Source organism: Narcine bancroftii, chromosome 6, assembly GCF_036971445.1.
Source record: "Narcine bancroftii isolate sNarBan1 chromosome 6, sNarBan1.hap1, whole genome shotgun sequence".
Lineage (NCBI taxonomy): Eukaryota > Metazoa > Chordata > Chondrichthyes > Torpediniformes > Narcinidae > Narcine > Narcine bancroftii.
Genome location: NC_091474.1, coordinates 207,395,799 through 207,417,777, shown reverse-complemented (window position 1 = coordinate 207,417,777; position 21,979 = coordinate 207,395,799). Strand labels below are relative to the sequence as shown.

Sequence of the window (21,979 nt, the reverse complement as noted above, 5' to 3'; positions counted from 1 at the left end):
ACCCACTTTACACCCATGACTGTGTAGCTTGGAACAACAATAACATCATCTAAAAATTTTCTGATGATCCCACGGTAGTGGGTTGTATAAAGGAAGGGGATGAGTTAGCATAGAGGAGGGATGTTGAAAACTTGACTGAATGGTGCACCAACAACAACCTTGCACTCAATGTCACCAAAACTAAGGAGCTGATTGTTCACTTCAGGAAGGGAAAGCCAGAGGTATACTATCCAGTGATCATTGGGGGAATCCAAGGTGGAGAAGGTGAGCAAAAGTAAGTTATTGGGAGTCTCTATCTTGGAGGATTTTTCCTGGACCCAACACACCAATGGTATCATGAAGAAATCACATCAGCTCCTCTACTTCCTCAGGAGTTTGCAGAGGTTTGGTATTACACCAGAAATCCTGGAAAATTTCTAAAGATGTGTGGTGGAAAGTGTGCTGAGTGGCTTCATCACAATCTGGCATGGGAACATCAATACCCCAGAGTGTGAAGCCCTCCAAAAGGTAGTGGACACAGCCCAGGACATCGCCGGCAAAAACCTCCCCACGATTGAGTACGTGTACAGGGAACGCTGCTGTCAGAGGCAATCAATAGACCACATCACTCAGCACACACTCTGCTCTCAATCCTGCCATCAAGAAAGAGATAGTGGTGCCACAAGACTCGCACCACCAGGTTCAGGAACAGCTGCTACTCCTCCACCATCAGATTCCTCAACGACTAACTCAATCAGAGGCTCATTTAAGGACTTGTGCATTTTACTGATTTTCTTTTTTATTCTCCCTGTCAGTTTGTTTACATTTGTTATCTGTTTGCACTTCTTTATTTGTTTACATGTATACGCTGTGTATAGTTTATTTGTTGCACTACCAATTAGTAGGAATTCTGCCACACCAGCAGGATTAAGGAATCTCAGGGTTGTACGTGATGTCGTGTACATACTCTGACAATAAATCTGAAATCAAGTTTTCACATCCTCAAGTTTATGCTTAAGGTTTCCTAATGATTCATTGTGTGCAAACCATTTCACTCCAAAGAATTTTTTTTTAATTATTTATGTTCATGTTTTCTTCTTTCCTTCATGTTCAATAAGAATTATTTCCTATTTGTCTGTGTATTCTGGAATCACAAGCTACAACTGTTAACACTGAGAGTAAAAGCCTTGTTTTCTTTTTCACCTCACACAACACAAATATATTTTTTAATGTCGTCAGTAGGCAAAAAGTATGGCAGAAACAAAATAAACTTGAATGCTTCACAGGGAAGGGGGAACCATAATCTCTGAGCAGATTCATAAGGGGGCCATAGCCAAAAAGAATTTTGAGAATGGGTGGAATAGACAATGTTGGAAACCTTGACAATGCAGGCTGAGTATCACTCGGCATCGATGGAAAGTCCCAGCTGAAGGTTTTGAGCATTTCTGTTTTTTTCAGATATATACCAATTGTATTTCTCTGCTTTATCCAATTTTACAAATTACACAAGATACATGTAACACAAGCCGATGGTGAGGCACATATTACGAGGGGATTGGTTAATTGGGTGTAAATTGGGCAGCACAGACTAGTGGACCAAAATGGCCTGTTACCGTGCTGTAGGTCTAAAAAAATTTTTAAATTAAAAATCATTTATATGATATCCTCAGATAGGACTGGTGCAATAATTCTTGCATGCTTCATGGTATTAGGTGCATGTCTGGCAGACAATGATCTCAGCTACAATATTAAATATTCTTGGAGGATTGCCCAATTTATCTCAAAAGAGCTCTGTAGAATCATTAAACAAATCAGATATTCTTTTATAGCTCATAATAAACCTCCAAATAAATGATGAGCAGATAACATGGGTCAGCCACTTTTTTTTCTTATTTTCCTTTTTATATATTGTTTTCAACTCACTGAATAAACTTCAACCAAATTTGGAAGGTTCCCACGATTATGGGAAAAAAAAATACAACATTTATAATTTGATCAACATGAAGATGGGACCAATCAGCAGTTTCCGAAAAGACCAATAGCATCAGCCATTGAAAGTGGAGCCAAACCATCAAGTCGAGAGACTGGATGGCCAAATCATGACAGCTCATTTCACGTAGAGTCCAGTTTCCCTGAAATATAGGGTCCCAGTTGGTCTTGTGTTCACTTCTGGTCACCTCACTACAGGAAGGATGTGGTGATATCGAGAGGATGCAGAGGAGATTTACAAGGATACAGGATCTGAGAGTAACTCCTCATTTAGAGCCTAAAAATCCACAGAATAGTACCCTTTGGCCCGCAGTTGACCTAATAATGTACTCAACAATTGCCTTGAATGTCCCTGCTTCATAACCCTCCATTTTTCTCAGTTCTATGTACTTATCCAATGATCTTTTAAACTATCCGACTGTACCTGCTCTGCCCGCCAACATTGTTACTGGCAGTGCATTCCATGCCCCCATCACTCTCTAGTGTGTGTTGAATGAACTTGGTCTTTTTTCCTTGGATCAACACAGGGTGAAGGGTAACCTGATACAAGTGTGCAAGATGATGAGAGGCACGGATTGTGTAGATCAGCCATTCCCTGTGGGCTAAAGCACATTAAATGGGGACCACAGACTGAAATTATAAATTTTGGATATTTTTTTTAATGTAGTCAGTAGGAGAGTACTGAAGAAACCAACTCAAATAACAAGGAAGGGGATCCATAAACTGAGCAGAATCCCAAGGGGACCAAAGCTAAAAAGAAGTTGAGAATTCAGATGATCAAGAGGCTTTATCCCAGGGCTGAGCGGGGAGAGTTTTAAGTGGGGGAGGAAGGGGGGGGGAATGCAAGATGTCCACACGGAGAGTGCCGATAACAGTGATGGGGAGGTGGGGAAGCAAATACAATCTGATATTTTAAGAGACAATTGGATAAGTACATGGAACTGAGAAAAATGGAGGGTTATACAGTTGGGGGCATTCGAGACAGTTGTTGAGAACATTATTAGATCATCACAACAATGTGGGCCAAAGGGCCAGAGCTATGCTGTGGATTTCTATGTTCTAAATTTCCCAACTATTTTGATGAAGAAATATCTCTCAGATCCTGCATAAAGATTTGACACAGTGGAATTACTTAAATGCATCTCCTTAAATGATTTAGGAGATTTTTTTTAAAGTAATTTAAAGATGTCCTCCATTAACTTTTAATTACAATTTAAATGATTCCAAACATAATCTGGTATTGAAGGATTGGAGAATGCCAAATATGGTCCCCTTCTTTAACAGAGATAATAGGGAGAATCCTGGGAATTAGAGACCAGTGAGACTTACATCAAACTATTGGGGTGGATTCTTGGGACACGATTTATGAGCATTTAGAGAAGTCTCAACTACAGTCAGCATGATTTTGTGAGGGGTAGGTCATGCCTCACGAACCTAATCGGGTTTTGAGAAAGTAACAAAATAAATTGGTGAAGGTAGGGCAGTAGATCTGGTGTATACAAACTTTAGCAAGGCATTTGACAAGGTCCTCAATGGTAGACTCACTCAGAAAGTCGTGAGGCATGGGACCCGTAGAACCTCACCTGTGTGCGTTAAGAATTGGCTTGCTTCACAAAACCGAGGAGAGCAGTAGATGGAACGTATTTTGCCTAGAGGTCAGTGACTGAAGAATTTCTGCAAAGGGATCTGTTCTGGGACCCCTGCTCTTTGTGACATTTATAAATGACTTGGACAAAGAAGCAGAGGGCTGGATCAATAAGTTTGGAGATAACCAAAAAGTTGGAAGTGTTGTGAATAGCATAGAAGATCATTGTAGGATATAGACAGGATACAGAGTTGGGTGGAAAAATGGCAGGTGGAGTTCAATCCAGTTAAGAGTGAAGTAATGCATTTTGGAAGGTCTAACTTAAAGGCAGAGTACATGGTTATTGGCTAGATACTCAACAGTGTGGAAGAACAGAGGGGTCCAAATCCACAGATCTCTCAAGGTTGCCGCACAGATTGATAGTAATGTTAAAAAGGCTTATGGTATGCTGGCCTTCTTTAGTTTGGGGATTGGGGTCAAGAGTCGTGAGCTAATGTTGCAGCTCCACAAAACTCTAGATAATAGACCATACTTCCATACTTGGAATACTGTCTGCAGTTCTGGTCATCTTTATATAGGAAGGATGCGTAAAGATATGGAGTGAGTGCAGAGAAGATTTACCAGGATGTTGCCCCTGGATTGGAGAAAGTGTGTTATGAGGCTAGCTTAACAGAACAGTGTTGTGGGCTTTTCTCTTTGGAGCAATAAAGGATGAGGGGTGACTTAATAGAGGTCTACAAAATTAGACGTAGACTGCCAGCACCTTTTTCCCCCAAAGCAAGAGGAGCAGACACCAGAGGACATCTGTACAAGGTGAGGGGAGGAAAGTTTAGACGAGACGTCAGGGATAATTTTTTTTTTTAAATGCAAAAACAAAGTAGTGGATGCCTGGAATGCATTGCTTGGGGTGGTGGTGGAGTCTGGTACAATAGGACATTTAAAAGTCTTGGATAGGCACATGGATGCAAGAAAAATAGAGGATATGGGTACTAGGTAGGGAAGATTAAGTTTGTTGAGTAGATTGATATAGGTCGGTACAACACAGTGGGCCAAAGGGCCAGTACCATACTATAATGTTCTATGTATCAGAAATGTACCATCTGTTGATGTTTACTTCAGACACATGGCTTTTTCAAGATGCTGTCTGATATCCAGCCACTGATACTACACAACTGGATTCCATAATACTGAGAGTCAGTGAGGTAGGTCTTCTATGTAAAGACATAGTAGTGGTGTGCAAACATTTGGGTACCCCTGGTCAAAATTTCTGTTACTGTGAATAGTTAAGTGAGTAGAGTATGACCTGATCTGTAAAAAGTCTGTGAAAATTCTTTTCAACATTTTAAGCAAGGTTTTTATTTTGTACAATTTTAGAGTGGAAAAAAAAGGAAAAGCACCATGCAAAGTTTGGGCACCCCAAGAGATTGGAGCTCTCTATTCAGCAGTATTCAGTAGCCTCTTTACTGGGTACTGCTCTTTCATTTTGTTTTTACAAAATCAACAAGGATATATATAATCCAATACTCAAAACATATGTTTCCAATTTTTTTTTAATATAAAAAAAACTTTGTTTTATCTAGAACTCTCTCTCAATTTTTTTTTGACTATCAATAATTGATCAAACCTTCTCTATATGGAAAATCAAAAGTATTATTTATTTTGCAAATTTATTTACGGTTGTTTAATGTATTTTAACAGCTGGCAAGTAAATATGACTTACCAAATATTATTTTATTTAAGATTAGAAATTTCTTAAATACCATATTACCAGACTTTCCATTTGTATATCCACTTGATCTAGTTGATAATATTTTTTAATTGAATCTTTTCAGAAAGGATTAATTGGAATTATATATAATAGATTATTGAAATTACATCCAGTACTTCATGACAAGATTAAAGAGACTTGGGAATTGGAGAATCCTTATCAGAGGATCTATGGGGCAAGATTCTTAAACTGACGACTACATCTTCAATATGTGTCCAACATTCATTAATCCAATTCAAAATGCTGCATTGTGTCCACATGTCCAAAGATAAGCTGACTTGCATCTTTTCTAATATTAATCCTACTTATGACAGATACAAATCTAACATTGCTATATTGACACATGTGTTTTGGTCTTGTCCATCCTGAGAAATCTATTGGAAAGAAATTTTTAATATCTTTTCAACTGTATTTCAGGTGGAACTATGATCCAATCCAATAGCTGCTCTTTTTGGGGCTATTGAACCAGACATAGGTAGTTTTTCTGTATCTGGGCAATGGGTTGTGGCCTTCTCTACATTCTTGGCTCGAAGAGCCATCTAGACCTCCAACAGTGTTTCAATGGTTCTCTGAAATTATGTCCTGTTTAAGCTTAAAAAAAATTAGTTATCATGTATTTGATTCATCGGTGAAATTTGAAGATACCTGATTATCTTTTATGTTTTATTTTCATTTGAGGTAAATGTTCTTAATGTGATTAGATGAACTCACTCTTCCAGATGAGATATTGTCTTACCTTTGTTTTTTTGATTTACATCATGAATCAAAGGCTACAACATATATATAACCTTCAGAATAAGCTGTACAGATGTTTTTTTAGTTAGTTTTCTTTCCCCCCCCCCCAAATAGCTGGGGTTTTAATAAATAAATAAATAGATAGATAGATTTATATATATATATATATATATATAAATTTTATTGATGTCCTTTCTGTTTTCATCCAGTGCAGTGGAGAGGGGACCAATTTATACTGTTTGAAGTTTTATCTTGATATTGTAGTTTCAGTTTTGTTCCCTTTTCTTCATTGTACTGTACTTATTATTAAACCCAATAAAAAAATTTTAAAAGATGACCTGATCTCCAAAAGTCATAAAGTTAAAATTTACACATTCTCTTCAACATTTTAAGCAAACTTTTTGTTTTGTACAATTTTAGAATGTAAAAAGGAATGCCATGCAAAGGTTTGGGCAGCCCAAGAGATTTGGACAATCAGATAACTTTTACCAAGGTCTCAGACTTTAACTAGCTTGTTAACTTGTTCACAGTCATCATTAGGAAAGGCCAGGTGATGCAAATCTCAAAGCTTTATAAATACCCTGATTCCTCAAACCTTGTCCCAACAATCAGCAGCCATGGGCTCCTCTAAGCAATTGCCTAGCTCTCTGAAAATTAAAATAAATGATCCCCACAAAGCAGAAGGCCATAAGAAGATAGCAAAGCATTTTCAGGTGACCATTTCCTTAGTTGGTAATGTAATTAGTTGCCCATTCAGAGCCAGCTCTTCAGCGCTTGACGTCCTGTTTTGCGGAAACTGCCAAAATGATTGGCCTGGAAGTCAGCCCGAAGAAAACTGAGGTCCTCCATCAGCCAGCTCCCCACCATGACTACCAGCCCCCCCACATCTCCATCGGGCACACAAAGCTCAAAACGGTCAACCAGTTTACCTATCTCGGCTGCACCATTTCATCAGATGCAAGGATCGACAATGAGATAGACAACAGACTCGCCAAGGCAAATAGCGCCTTTGGAAGACTACACAAAAGAGTCTGGAAAAACAACCAACTGACAAACCTCACAAAGATAAGCATGTATACAGAGCCGTTGTCATACCCACACTCCTGTTCGGCTCCGAATCATGGGTCCTCTACCGGCATCACCTACGGCTCCTAGAACGCTTCCACCAGCGTTGTCTCCGCTCCATCCTCAACATTCATTGGAGTGCTTTCATCCCTAACGTCGAAGTACTCGAGATGGCAGAGGTCGACAGCATCGAGTCCACGCTGCTGAAGATCCAGCTGCGCTGGATGGGTCACGTCTCCAGAATGGAGGACCATCGCCTTCCCAAGATCGTGTTATATGGCGAGCTCTCCACTGGCCACCGTGACAGAGGTGCACCAAAGAAAAGGTACAAGGACTGCCTAAAGAAATCTCTTGGTGCCTGCCACATTGACCACCGCCAGTGGGCTGATAACGCCTCAAACCGTGCATCTTGGCGCCTCACAGTTTGGCGGGCAGCAACCTCCTTTGAAGAAGACCGCAGAGCCCAATTCACTGACAAAAGGCAAAGGAGGAAAAACCCAACACCCAACCCCAACCAACCAATTTTCCCCTGCAACCGCTGCAACCGTGTCTGCCTGTCCCGCATCGGACTTGTCAGCCACAAACGAGCCTGCAGCTGACGTGGACATTTACCCCCTCCATAAATCTTCGTCCGCGAAGCCAAGCCAAAGAAGAAGAATGTAATTATGAAATGGCAGTTAACAGGGACAGTGGAGGTCAACTTGAGGCCTGGAAGACCAAGAAAACTTTGTAAGATTGCTAGAAAGGACCACAAAGACCTTCAGGAAGATTTAGCAGACTCTGGAGTGGTGGTGTCCTGTTCTTCTGTGCAGCCACGCCTGCACAAATATGACCTTCATAGAAGAGTCATCAAAAGAAAACCTTTCCTGCCTCCTCACCACAAATTTCAGTGTCAGAAGTAATGCAAGGGAACATCTAAACAAGTCTGATGCATTTTTGAAATGAGACCTGTGGACTGATGAAGTTAAAAGTTTTTTTTGGCCACAATGAACAAAGAGGTATGTTCCGAGAAAAAAAGGTGCAGAATTTCATGAAAAGAACACCTCTCCAACTGTTAAGTACAGCAGTAGATTGATCTTGCTTTGGGCTTGTGTGGCAGCCAGAGGCATGGGGAACATTTCACTGCTGGAGAGTAGAATGAATTCAATTAAATACCAGCAAATTCTGGAAGCAAACATCACACCATCTGCTTAAAAAAAACTGAAGATGAAAGAGAATGGCTTCTACAATAGGATGATGATCCGAAGCACACCTCAAAATCCACAATGGAATACCTCATGAGGAGAAAGTTGAAGGTTTTGTCCCAACCAAAACATCATTGAAAATAATGTGGATAGACCTCAAAAGAGCAGTACATGAATCTCTCAGAACTGGAAGCCTTTTGCAAGGAAGAATAGTCAAAAATCCCCCAAACAAGCATTTACAAGCTGTGATAATTGACAAAGGGGATGTTACTAAGTACTGACCATACAGGGTACACAAACTTTTGCTTTGGGCCCTTTTCCTTTTTTTGTTATTTCAAAAATGTAAAAGATGGAAATTTTAAAAAGTAATCTTGGTTAAAATATTAAAGAAATGTGTCATCTTTATGCCTTTTGGAAATCAGGTCATCTTTTGCTTGCTTAGCTGTTCACAATAACAGAAATTCTGATCAGGGATGTCCAAACTTTTGCATACCACTGTAGGTCTTTTATATAAAGATATGGTAAATGCAGGCATGGGAATCCCCAGGTGGAAAATTCAGGTGCAGGGACCGTTCCAGTAAAATCTCTGCATTGTTTGTTTGAGTGTATCTTATTGTACTTCAATATATTTGGCTATTACATAATTTGAGAATAAACAAATTATTTTCCATTATTGCAAAGCACCTGCAGGTGCAGCAGGCTATCAAGAAGGCAAATGGGATTGCTTGAGGGACTGAATTTAGGAGCAGGAAAGTTATATACAACTGTACAAGCTACTGGTGAGGTCACATCTGGAGTAATGCATAGAGTTCTGGTCTCCTTACTTGAGGAAAGGTAAACTAGCTTTGGAGACAGTACAGAGGAGGTTCACCAGGTTGATTCCAAAGATCAGAGGGTTAGCCAATGAGGAGAGATTGAATTGTCTGTGTCTGTACTCACTGGAATTTAGAAGAATGATAGTAGATCTTACAGAAACATTTAAAATTCTGAAAGTAATAGATAAGATAGAGGTAGGCAAGTTGGTGGGGGAGACTAGAATTAGGGACAGAGCCTCAAGATTCAGGGTAGTAAATTTAGGATGGAGGCAAGGAGGAATTGATTTTCCCACGTGGTGGTGATTCTATGGAATTTGCTGCCCATTGAAGCAGTGGAGACTTACCTTGGTAAATAGATTTAAGACAAGGTTGGATAGTAGATGAATTATGGGATATGGGGAAAAGGCAGGGTGGTGGAGATGACTATCAGTTAAGCCATGATCTCATTGAATGTAGGAGCAGGCTCAACAGGCCAGATGGCCTACTCCTGCTCTTATTTCTTATGTTCTAAGATAACACAGATTAATTTTGAGATGCCTTCAAGCTTCTTCCAATACCTTTATAATTCTTACCAATTTAAGTCGCTCTTTCCTCCGCTTGCCAGGGTTGAACCCTGAAGATCCAGGTTCTGAGTCATTACTAATCTTGCATCCCTCATCATCATCATTTTCACCATCATCCTCATAACACCAATCTGGTCTTTCCGGAGGCAGTGGAGTATCTTCCAACTCACCATAACGAGAAAAAAGTTCCCGCAGATACTCCCCTTTATAAATACCAGGGGGTCTTGCCTGCGCAAAAGTAGCAACTGCTGCTTCAATGCTAAATACAAAAATAGAGCAGTCATGCATCTCATGTAAGAAAGTTGTGTCTATAATTAATCAAACTGGAATCAGGTTTCAAAATCTTATGACAGTAGTATGTGGCAACAGTTTCATATCAGCAGTTCTTGTATTTTATCATTGGTAAAACATTAAGTCAAAGCAGAGGTTGGTGAGGCACTATATATTGATAGATTAAGATCTCTAAAACCAATTATACTCAATCCTCTTGTGCTTACTTGCAATCTATTTTTGACTATAAAGGATAATTGTGTGCTTCATTTGACAAAAAAACATTGATTCCTCTGCTGTGACTCATGAAAAAAATGCAATCACTCAGTAAAGCCATTGTAACATATCTGGCTTCTGAAACATTTATCTATGTACTTCCCATTTCAATATATTAGGTGCTATTCCAGGCAACTACATATAAAGGAGACTGCAAACTTTGGCCCACAAGCAAATCTTACCCAAGATTAGTCATTTTATTGAAAAAGACCACATAACTACATCAGTTATGTAACAAAATGGCCCTCAATTTTTTTTTACTGAATTGCCACATGATCCTAATTGCTTATAGAGGGAAAATATTTGTATTTACATACATGTGTCAAATCTTGCTGTTGCAATATTGTATGGTTTAAAAAGCCAATAGCAATCAGGAAACATTCATTTTGTGTTCCACCTTTCCTAGATATATCAGTGTGCCATTCCAATGACATGAACAATGAACTGCTCACTGAACATAGTGAAGCTTAACACAAAAAAACATTTTTCACATGCTTTTCAACCAGCAAATCTAAACCAAGTATAGTAACGAGGAACCATTGATAAAATACAAATGTACCTTGTCATTTTGGACGGGGGGGGGCGGGGGGAAGGACAATCACCTAAATCACCCCAGGTACATAAATCCTCAAAACCATCTTGCTGATGGCCTATAAATCAATAAACCATTGGAGTGCCGCTGCATATTTCATGGGCATCATTATGCTGCTGAATATCATCAATTATTTTTTTAAATAATTTGGAGTCGATTAAACTACTTTATTCTTGGGGACTTACCAACAGAGAAGAATTCTGTAATGCCTCACACGAGGGTGGACAGTTCAAAGGCTGCTTTCAATGAGTATGCATGTGCATTCATCATGTAATTTTAGGAGTCAAAAAATTGCCAGTTTAAGGAACAATCCATAAGTAAACGATCAATATTCAGTCCACACATGTGGCTTATTTTCCCTGTATAACATTTAGGATTATGCAACAAATCAGTAGAATATATTCCCCATTTAAGTATTGGTAGTTGAATATAAAATGTCAAGATTTGCCCTGATGTTTTAATCCCATTATACGTGAAATTTCAACTTTTTATTTACTCTTCCTAAATCTTCTTTGGCTTGGCTTCACGGACGAAGATTTATGGAGGGGTAAAAAATATAATAAAGCCAAAGTACTTAACGCCAACATACTTAAAAGCCACCATACATAAACTTAACTAGGTATGCCGATTCCTTTGGCACAACTTTATTAATATGCTCATATATTCTAAATATACTCTAAACATTAATTACCTCCAATCCATCTTCTCCACCAAGTAAGCACAGATAAGAAATCCAGTTCGGTTGAAGCCATGTGTGCAATGTACTCCTATAAAATACAGATTTAGAATGACTGCTTCAATTTTTTTTGCTGTGAACTATTCATGAGATATGGATGATATAGAAAATTAAAGCAAAATACAATTGCATGTAAGTTCAAATGGTTGATTCTGGATTGGCAAGATTTCAGTCACAATTGGGACTAGTTGGGTGCTACAATGGTCTCCTCACTTTGCTCTGTCAGAAGGCAGAGCATTGCTTAAGATTTGTATTCAACAAGTTCTGCTAACAATTCATGAGTGAAGGTGCATCAATGGACGAGAGAATTCAGTTCCCAAAAAACACCATATCCTAATTCCACACTCAGCCCTGGAACATCTAGACAACAAGGACACCCATGTCAAAAGACTATTTGTTGACTTCTGCTCCACCTTCAACAACATAGAGTAAAATAAACTCATTTGCAAACTCCAAGACCTTGCAAACTCCAATCCCCTCTACTACTGGATCCACAACATTCTGCCCTGCGGACCACAATCAGAAAGATCAGTAATAACACCACCTCCATAATCATTCACACACCATTTGGCTGCCTACTCACCACCTACTGTACTGCAAGGCCACCTGTAACAGCGTAGTCAAACTCTGTTCCAACTCCATCTATGAATTCACAGATAGTACCCTCAAATGGAGAATCAAAATACAGAAGGGAGTTTGAGGGACTTGTGGTTTGGTGCCAGTGCAACCTTTCCCTCATCATCAGCAAGATGAAAGACTTGGCCACAGATTTCTGGGAAAGGGGTGAAGCTCTACTGTCTGTCTAGATCAACAGCAAAGGCATGCAGATAATAGAGTAAACCTCTCCAACAGAGTGAAATATGAAAGTCTGCAGATGCTGTGATTGTAGTAAAAACAGACCAAAAAGCTGGGGGAATCAGCTGGTCGTTTCAGTGTCCATAAAAAGCAGTCATGTTGCCAACATTTTGGGTCTTAGCCCTTCCTCAAGGAATAAGCAGAATGAGCCAGAAAGAGAAAATCTCAGAATTTAGACAATGGCTGAGGGAGGAATCCAGACCAACAAAAGGTCTGGATAAGAATTGATCATGTTTGTGCAAAAGGATACAGGGAAGGAAGAGACAGAGCTGGGGGAAGGCGACAGGGGAAGAAATGGGGAAATTTAACAAAAGGCAGATGTCAATATTAATGCCAACCAGTTGAAGGGTGCCCAGAAAATTAGATGTTTTCCTTCAATTTGCAGGTGGTCTGGCAGTGCTTGAGAAAATGGACAGAGACATCAGCAAGGGAATGGGATGGGGAATTGAAATAGGTGTCCACTGGGAGATCTACACTATTGTGGCAGACAGAGCCGAAGTGCTCAACAATGTGATCTCCCAGTCTGTGTCCAGTCTCTCTGACGTAGAGGAGCACCGGATGTAGTAGATGAACCCTGCAGATTCACTGTGAAATGTTGCTTTACTTGTAAAGTCTGTTTGGGGCCCAGAATGGTGGTGAGGGAGGAGGTGTGGGCACAAATGGCGCCTCTCCTGTGTCGCAGGGATAGATCTCAAGGGGATGAGTGGTGGGAGGAGTGGATAAGGGAGTCACGGAGGGAGCAGTCCCTACAGAAGGCAGAGAGGGGAGGAGAAGGGAATATGTGTCTAGAGGTGGGTTCGTGTAGTAGGTGGCAGAAATGACAGAGGAGGATGTGTTGAATGCAGAGGATAGTGGGATGGTGCACAACAGGAATCTCTCCTTGTTGCACATGGGAGCAGAGGGGACCAGGGCTCAGGTGCAGGTAATGAAAGATATGTGGGTGAGCGCCGAGGTGATGGTGGTAGACAGAAAGCTACGTTGTTTGAAGGAGGAGGACATCTGGCATGAAGTCCTCATCCTGGGTGCAGATGCAACAGAAAAATTGAGAATAGAAAGGAATCCCTACAGGGGACAAGGTGGGAAGAGGTGCAGTTGAGGTAGGTATAGAAATTGGCGGGTTTGAATGTCTTTGAGAGTCTGTCTCTCGAGATGGAGACAGAGGGAGATCAAGAAAAGGGGGGAGTGCTGTGAGAGATGAATCGTGAATTTGATGTCAGAGTGGAAGTTGGCAGCCAAGTGGATGAAGTCAACAAGCTCATCGTGGGTACATGAGACAGCACCAAAGCAGTCATCAGTGTTACAGAGGAAGAGTTGAGGGGCCTTGGATATGTCAGCTTGTAGCATTCATTGCTCCACATAGCCAACAAAAAGACAGGCATAGGTCTGGCCCATGCGAGTACCCATGGCTACCCCTTCAACCTAGAGAAAGTGGAATGAGTCAAAGGAGAAATTATTGAGGGTGAAAAGTTCTGCCAGCAAAAGAGTGATGGTGGAGGGGGGATTGGTTGGGTCTATTGTCCAGAAAGGAACTAAAGGCTTTGAGGCCTTCAGTATGGGGGATGGAGATGTATAGGGATTGAATATCCTTGGCAAACATGAAGCTACTGTGTTCAAGGAAATGGAAGTTGATGTGATGGAGGGAATATGAAGTGTCCCGGTTATAGATGGGGAAGGACAGAGTCCAGGTCAGCAGAGACCAATTCAGAGAGACAGGAGCATGCAGACATGATGAGTCTGCCGAGACAATTAGGTTCATGGATCTTGGATTGGAGGTAGAAACAGATGGTGCAGGATTGGGAAAGAAAAAGGCAGGAGGCAGTGTCAGGAAGGTGACTGGAAGTGATGAGTTCAAAGATGGTGTATGATACAATGGTTTGATGAGTTTTGGTTGGGTCCTATTGGAGGGATAAGTAAGAGGAGGTGTCTTGAGAGTTGTCATCTGGCTTTGGCCATATAGAGTTAGTGCACCAGTCCACAACAACGCCACTCTTGTCTGCAGGTTTGATGGTGAGGTTCAGATTGGTGCAGAGAGAGGTGGACTAAGCATTCTGAGGGGGTAAGATTGGAATGAGCAAGGGGAGTAGTGAGGTCGATATCACAGCAAGAGTTGGAAATATAAAGGTCCAGAGCAGGTAAAAGACTGAAATGATATACCTAGAAGAAGGTTTAAAGTGGGAGAAGGGATCTATAGTTGTGGAAGTAGGTTTGGAGATGGAACCAACAGAAGAAGAGTTCAGCATCATGGGAGGATGATGCTAGGGAGGAGAGGAGGAGTGGGTGGATCAGGATCGGAAGGTAGGAAGGGTCCAAGTGTGGGAGGGAAGAGTTGGGAAGTCAGAGGGTGAAGAGAGAGAGAGACCTCTCCAACAACCTATGCTGGTTCAACCATTTTGATGTGATGGCTATGAAAGCACATCCAGAAGCCTGAGGTATCTTAGGTATGTCATTTGGGCTCTTCAACAACTTCTACATTCACACCATCAAAATCACCTTGAACAAAATCTGCTGGAGGAATTAAACAGACCAATCCACATGAACCGATGATGACCCCTGCCTGGTCTTCACTATTCCCTCTGATTTTCCCCTCTCAGAGATGAAATGCTATCCTATGTAGAAGCCTCACCTTCATCTCCCTTCGGTTAATCCGCTTCAACTGTCGAGTTCTTCAAGCAGATTCTGATGTGTCATTGAAAGCAACCAGTCAGGAACTTGTCTGCCCAAATCCACAAGAAACTGCAGGGCTGTGAATGCATCTCAAACCATCATGAACCACCCTCCACTCCATCAACACTTCCCACTGCCTCAGAAAAGCATCCATCATATGAAAGGACACATCCCATCCCAGCAACTCTCTCTTCTTCCTCTTCCCATCAGGAAAAAGGTTCACAAGTATGAAATCATGGACCACCAGACTCAAGGACGGTTCCTTTCTCACTGTTATTAGACTCCCGAAAACTCTACCCACCATCAAGAAAATTTACAAGGAAAATTGCTGTTAACAGTCATCAAGGATCATCACCACCTTGAACATGTTCTGTTCTCACTGCTGTCATTAAGAAAAAGTTACATGTACCATAAGATTTGTACAACCAAGTTTAGAAACAGATGCTACCCCTCCACCATCAGACTCCCAAACTATAAACTCAATAAGAGATCATTTAAAGATTCCTACTTTGCACATTATTTATTATTGCATATTCATTTCTGTACTGCACACTTTGGTTATGTTTCTTTCTTTGTTTACATTTCTCTAATTTGTATCTTTTCATGAGTTTTTTTAGCACTCCCAACAAGTAGAAATTCCATCAGGCCCACAGGAACAAAAAAATCTCAGGGTTGTATTGTTAAGACCCTATCGTAGAACGCTACAGCACAGAAAAAACAGGCCATTTGGCCCCTCTCTGTGCCAACAATTATTCCACTAGTCCCAATGACCTGCTCCCATTCCACAACCCTCCAGATACAATAGATTGTATCTATCGAATCTATTCTTAAGATTGAGCACGCATTCATCACGTCAGATGGCAGCTCAATCCACACTCCTACCACTCTCTGAGTGAAGAAGTTCCCTCTCATGTTCCCCTAAACCTTTCTCCTTTCACCCTAAAGCCAAGTCCTCTCATACCTATCTCCACCAATCTAAGTGGAAAAAGCTTACTTGCATCCACTCAGTCTATACCTCTCATAATCTTGTAAACTCATTGTTCTTCATTCAAAGGAAATAAAGTCCTAACCTGTTTAATCTTTCTCTGTAACCCAACTCAGAAGACCTGGTAACATCTTAGTAAATCTTCACTACACTTTCAATCTTATTGATATCCTCACTGTAGTTAGGCGACCAAAACTGCACAATATTCACAATCCTGGAGGTCCTGTCCTTAAACTTTGCTCCTCGCTTCCTAAACTCTCCTTACATGACATCCTCACCCTTCCTTCCCACATCATTAGTCCCTACATGGACCACGATATCTGGCTGCTCATTGTCCCTCCTGAGAATAGGGAGAACTCGATCCAAGATATCACGGACCATGGCACCAGGGACCATCATGGATTCTCAATCTCTCCCAAAGAACCTCTTATCTGTTCCTCTAACCATGGAATCTCCTATCACTTTTCTCTCCTTCCTTTCTGAGCTGAGGGTCCAGTCTCGGTGCCAGAGATGTGACCACTACAATTTGTCCCTGGTTGGTCATCCCCACCAACAGTATCCAAAACGGTATACCTAATGTTGATGGGAACAGCCTCAGGGGTGCTCTGCTCTCTCTGCCTCTTCCCATTCCTGACCGTCACGTGTCTCCTGACTTAGGGGTGATTGCCTCCCTGAAACTCCTGTCTATCACTACCTCTGCCTCCTTTAAGATCCAAAGTTCATCAAGCTCCAGTTCCCCCAACTCAGTTTATCAGGAGCTGAAGTTGGATACATCTTTTGCAGATGTAGTCATCAGGAACAAACATGCTGTCCCTGACCTTACAAGCAGCAAATGGAGCACTGGACAGCCCTATCTACTGCCTCCATTACTTACTCCTAAGTTAATTAAATTAAAGAAACTAACCAGCCTTACCTCACTAAATTAATTAAATTAATTAAAAGTAACTTGACGGCCTTACCTCACTCCCCTGTCTCTCTCTTTCCCCATTCCTGTGTCTCCTCTACTCCAGCTCCCTTTCCTCTCCATTCAGAGAGCTGACTCCTTACCATATCACCTCAGGTATTTTCTCTTCTGCCTTCCCACCCATATCCACTTACAATGTTTTGTCTTTAACCTGTGCTTCTCCCCTGCCCCTTCTTCCCTCCTCTCTCACCTTTTTATTCAGGCACCTGCCTGCTTTCAGCTTGTACCTTGATAATGGACTCATGCCTGAAATATTAGTTTCTTTACTTCCTATGGATGGTGCATGACTTACTAAGTTTCTCCAACACTTTGTGTATTGCACTCAAAAAGTAATGTTGCCTTTGCTGTGTTCTAACTCATTTCAGTACTGCTTTCACTGCTGCAATATATACAAGATGACTAGATGCTCTGCTGGCAAAACAAACTTTCTCAATGTACCTTTAGCACAGTTTTTTTTTTAATTTTTATTTGTTCATCCAGTCCTACAGCCTCGCTATTAATCACATATTCCTCAAATTGTCCCATTGTCCATTTGTCCCACCCATTCCTCCCCACCTCTCCTATTGAAAACTTGCATCCCTCTCTTTCCCAGTTCTGACAAAGGGTCCTGGCCTGAAGTATCAACTGTTTCTCTTTTCACAGATGCTGCCTGGCCTGACTGTTTCTAGTACTAGTTTGCTATTGCTACCATAGAGTCAAAGAGCTATATAGCATGGACATAGGCCCTTCAGACTACCTCTTTGATGTTGTCCATCATGTCCATCTACATTAAACCCACCTGCCTCCATCAATTCCATATTCCTCTATGTTTTGCGTATTCAAATACCTATTAAATAACTTTCAAACCTCCATCCTCTCACCTTAAATATATGCCCTCTAATTTCAAACAGCCTTCAAAACTTAAGACACTCTCAGCAAGATGACTGAACATAAGATTAATTAAAGCCTACTAAGCCATATTCCATCAAGTAGGGAATAACATTAGCAGTGAAATAAAAGGCAATATGTTGTCACCAGTGAACAGACAAAACCAGTTCCTTTTCAGTGTTGGCAATCTTTTTGACCATAACTACTGCTTCACTGTTATGGAGTGCATGCATAGTTAATGATAAATCCAAGGGTAAAGTATCAATTACAAATATTTTCTCCAAAAATAAAACTTTTCTACTTGTTCATTGAAATTCCACTCTCTAAAATGCAACACATCCTTAGCCAATCTCACTACATTTAACTAAAAAAGTTGGTATTTTTATATAGGCACTACACCAATCAAAACCTTGGGAAATGAGAAACACGAAAAAATGAGAAATTCTACCAAATTTTTCAATATAGTTGGCCCATGAACACATTTCAGTTTTGACATTTTAAGTAACGTTTCATACCTCTGGTAATTCAAATAATTGGTTTCTGCAGACAATATTTTGTTTTTATATACAGGTACCCAATCCTTTATCCAGACTTCTAAAATCCTGAAAGCTCCAAGGGGGGAGAGAGGCAGCCGGACAGCCAGCACTTGGGGGAGGCGGCCGAGGGACCGACGCTTGGGGGAGGCAACGGGGCGACTGGAAGGGGGGTGAGGGTGGATACAGCAGCACAATTCAGGTGGGCTTTCCGAAATCCAGAAAAGTCCGAAATTCGGAACACACTGTCCCCCAAAGGTTCCGGGTAAAGGATCGTGTACCTGTATTTTTCATGAGATCAGTCCACACAAATATAAATAAACTGATATTAAAATCATGACTTTAACAGCCATTTTCAGTCTCCACCAAAAAAAAACAAATACTTAAACAAGAGAGCAAATGTAGTTTCCACAGCAACAAGACGCATCATCTCTCTTCTTCTGTCACTGATGTGTTAAAAGCACATTCAGATTGAAAAAAAATCAAACAAATTTAATCATCAATTTAGGAATTGTTATTGTTGCAAAACTGTCTAAAATCAGCAGAATTGTAGTTAGAAGTTCAAAATTTAGTTCAGAAGAACTTTGCAGCAAAGAACAAAGCATAGCATGCACAATCCAGCCTGATGATCTTGTTAATTACCAATCCTGATTTAGCCTTTCAAGCTAATAGTTACCAATATTCAATGAAGAGAATGTAGCGGCAGCTACACTGCTACTGAAATAACATACTAGACGGGTTGAGCACAGTGAGCAGAACTGATTTATTGCAGGCTGCTGGGCTGGACTTGTACTCTCAGCCCGGACCTGGCTGAGAACTGCACTGGGGGGTGCTGATGCCACCCAGGCATCACATGGTCCCCCAGCGCGGGCTTCTGAGCCCTGTGCTGAGAAGGGAAACCCCCAAGGTCACCATTTTGGCCAGCTATCCCGCCGCCTGGATTACAAGCGGGGCCAGTTCACCTGTCTAGTGGCATGCCGCCACACAGCACCCCCCCCACCCCCAGAACTGGCGCCAATGTCCTTTTTAGCTGGGTGGCCTCGCTTCTTGGGCTGGGCCACAATCACTGGTTCAGTGGGGTCAAGGTACGCTGGCCTCAGCCTGTCCACAGTAAATAGTTCCCACCGCCTGCCGCCAATGTCCAGCGTGAACGTAGACCCTGAACGCTGGACAACCTTGTACGTCCCCTCGTGAGGTCCCTGCACAGGTGCCAGGTGAGCTGGTCGGTCAAGGCCGGGCATCAGTGCACAGATGGCCGGTCGCAAGAGTGCATTGGCGACCACGTTGTCCTTCCCCGCCTTGTACCGAATGTTGGTGGTAAACTCCAACACGAAGGAGAGGTGATACTGCTGGCGGGCCGACCAGGGGTCCTTCGCCATCCGCGAGTGCCTGGATGAGGGGTTTGTGGTCAGTGAAAATGGTAAAAGTCGTCCTCTCCAAGAAATAGCGAAAATGCCGCATCGCCAGGTACATGCCCAGTAACTCACAGTCAAAAGCGCTATACTTGCGCTCTGGTGCGCGGAGAAGCTGGCTGAAGAATGCCAGCGGCTTCCTTTGTCCATTCACCTGCTGCTCCAGGACGGCACCGACAGCTGTGGCAGAGGCATTGACGGAGAGCGCCATGTGCAGGTCAGTGGGCGAGCATGGTAGCCTTCATGAGGGCGTCCATGGTGGCCTCGAATGCACTGCAGGCCTCTGGGGTCCAGGTGAGCAATTTGTGCTTGGCTGTGATGAGGGTGAATAGCGGCTGCATGATGCGTGCAGCTCCCGGGATGAATCGGTTGTAGAAGTTGATCATACCTGCGAACTCCTGCAGCCCCTTGAGATTGTCCGGTCGTAGGAACTCTTTGATAGCGGCGATCTCCTTAGCGGCGGGCGTGGCTCCCTAGGCCGTGATGGTATAGCCCAGGAACTGCATGGACTCTTTCCCAAACTGGCACTTGGCTGGGTTGAAGGTGAGGCCGAAGTAGGTCAGCTGGGAGAAGAGGGTGCATAGGTGGGCCTTGTGTTACGCCCGATCCCTGCTGGCAACGAGGATAGTGTCCAAGTAAATGAAGATGAAATCCAGGTCCCTGCCCACTGAGTCCATGAGGCACTGGAAGGTCTGAGCGGCGTTCTTGAACCCGAACGGCATGAGAAGGCATTCGAACAAGCCGAAGGGGGTGATGATGGCCGTCTTGGGTATGTCCTCAGGGTGCACTGGGATTTGTTGATAACCTTGCCCCAGGTCAACCTTGGAGAAAACCCTCACACCATGCATGTTGGCCGTAAAGTCCTGGATGTGAGGGATGGGGTAACAGTCAGGTACTGGCGCCTCATTGAGCCATCGATAGTCTCTGCAGGGGCGCCAGCTGCCAGAGGCTTTCGGGATCAGGTGGAGCAACAAGGCCCATGGGCTGTCGGACCACCGAATGATCCCCAGCTCCAACAGATGCAAAAACTCCTCCTTTCCCACCTGGAGCTTGTCTGGCGGGAGCCAGCATGCCTTGGCGTGAACCGGTGGGCCCTGGATGGGGATGTGATGGAACACTCCGTGGCGCAGCAAGGCAGTGGAGAACTGTGGCTTGAGGAGGGTCAGAAACTCATCCAGGATTCGCTGGAACTCGTCTCTGGGAGTGCTGATCGTGGCCATCTGCTGCTGCTCTGTGCAGGAGGCGTCAAGATGAACGGCCTGGAAAGTAAGGGCGTCCACCAGGTCCCTACCCCGAATGTCCACCAGAAGCCCGTGGGCGAAGAGGAAGTCGACACCCAGGATGGCGGACAGAAGGGACGAGACGGTGAACCTCCACGAGAACTTTCGTTGGCCGATCTGCAAGTGGACTGTCTTGTCTCCATACGTCCGAATATCTGTTGCGTTGGCTGCACGGAGGAGAGGACCTCGAGGTCGGTTCCTGGACTCAATGGCCGTGGCCGGGATGATGCTGATCTGGGCCCCAGTGTTGACAAGGAACCTCCGGCCGCTGACTGAGTCTCGCAGGTAGAGGAGGCTGTGTCCTTAGCCAGCCGCCGCAGCCATTAACAGCGGCCAGCCTGCTTGTTTCTCTGGAAAGAGCAGGGCTGATGACACTTCCGAGCCTTGGCTCCCCAGCGCTGGTGATAGAAGCAGAGGCCTGTTTATGCTCTTGGTGGCTCCTGCAGGGGTTGGGTGCTCTTCCACAGCACAAGGGGCGGGCTTGGCGTGGTCATGCCCATGCCTCGTGACCTGCTGGACCTCTAAGCCCTCCAGGATTCGTGCATGTCATAGCTCTTGGGCCTTCTGGGTGACCTTCCTCGGGTCGGTGAAGCTCTCCTGGACTAGCAGCGGCCGGATGTCCCCGGGCATATGGTCGAGGAAGATGCGCTTGAAAAGTGGGCAGTTGGTGTGCTCACCCATGAGCATGAGTATTTCATCCATCAGCTCCATCGGGGACCTGTCCCCCAGGGCGTCGAGGTGCAGCATCCGAGTGTCATGCTGGTGCCTGGATAATCTGAGGGATCCAGTGAGCACTCGCTTGATGATCTCATATTTGTCTTCGGTAGGTGGGTGCTGAACGAGGTGCAGCATGCATTTGGCG

The 21,979-nt window shown here is 43.1% G+C and overlaps 1 protein-coding gene across 5 annotated transcripts in view; it reads right to left on the bottom strand.

Annotated features, from left to right (window-relative positions):
* rngtt (RNA guanylyltransferase and 5'-phosphatase) overlaps positions 1-21,979 on the bottom strand; it is a 429,772-nt gene that overhangs the window by 326,932 nt on the left and 80,861 nt on the right. For all 5 annotated transcript variants that reach the window (XM_069887348.1, XM_069887351.1, XM_069887349.1 and 2 more), the window contains exons 5-6: positions 11,513-11,588; positions 9,693-9,942 (exon numbers count right to left, since the gene is read on the bottom strand). In XM_069887348.1, coding sequence (XP_069743449.1) covers positions 9,693-9,942; positions 11,513-11,588 — 326 coding nt within the window. The remainder of the gene's footprint in view (positions 1-9,692; positions 9,943-11,512; positions 11,589-21,979) is intronic.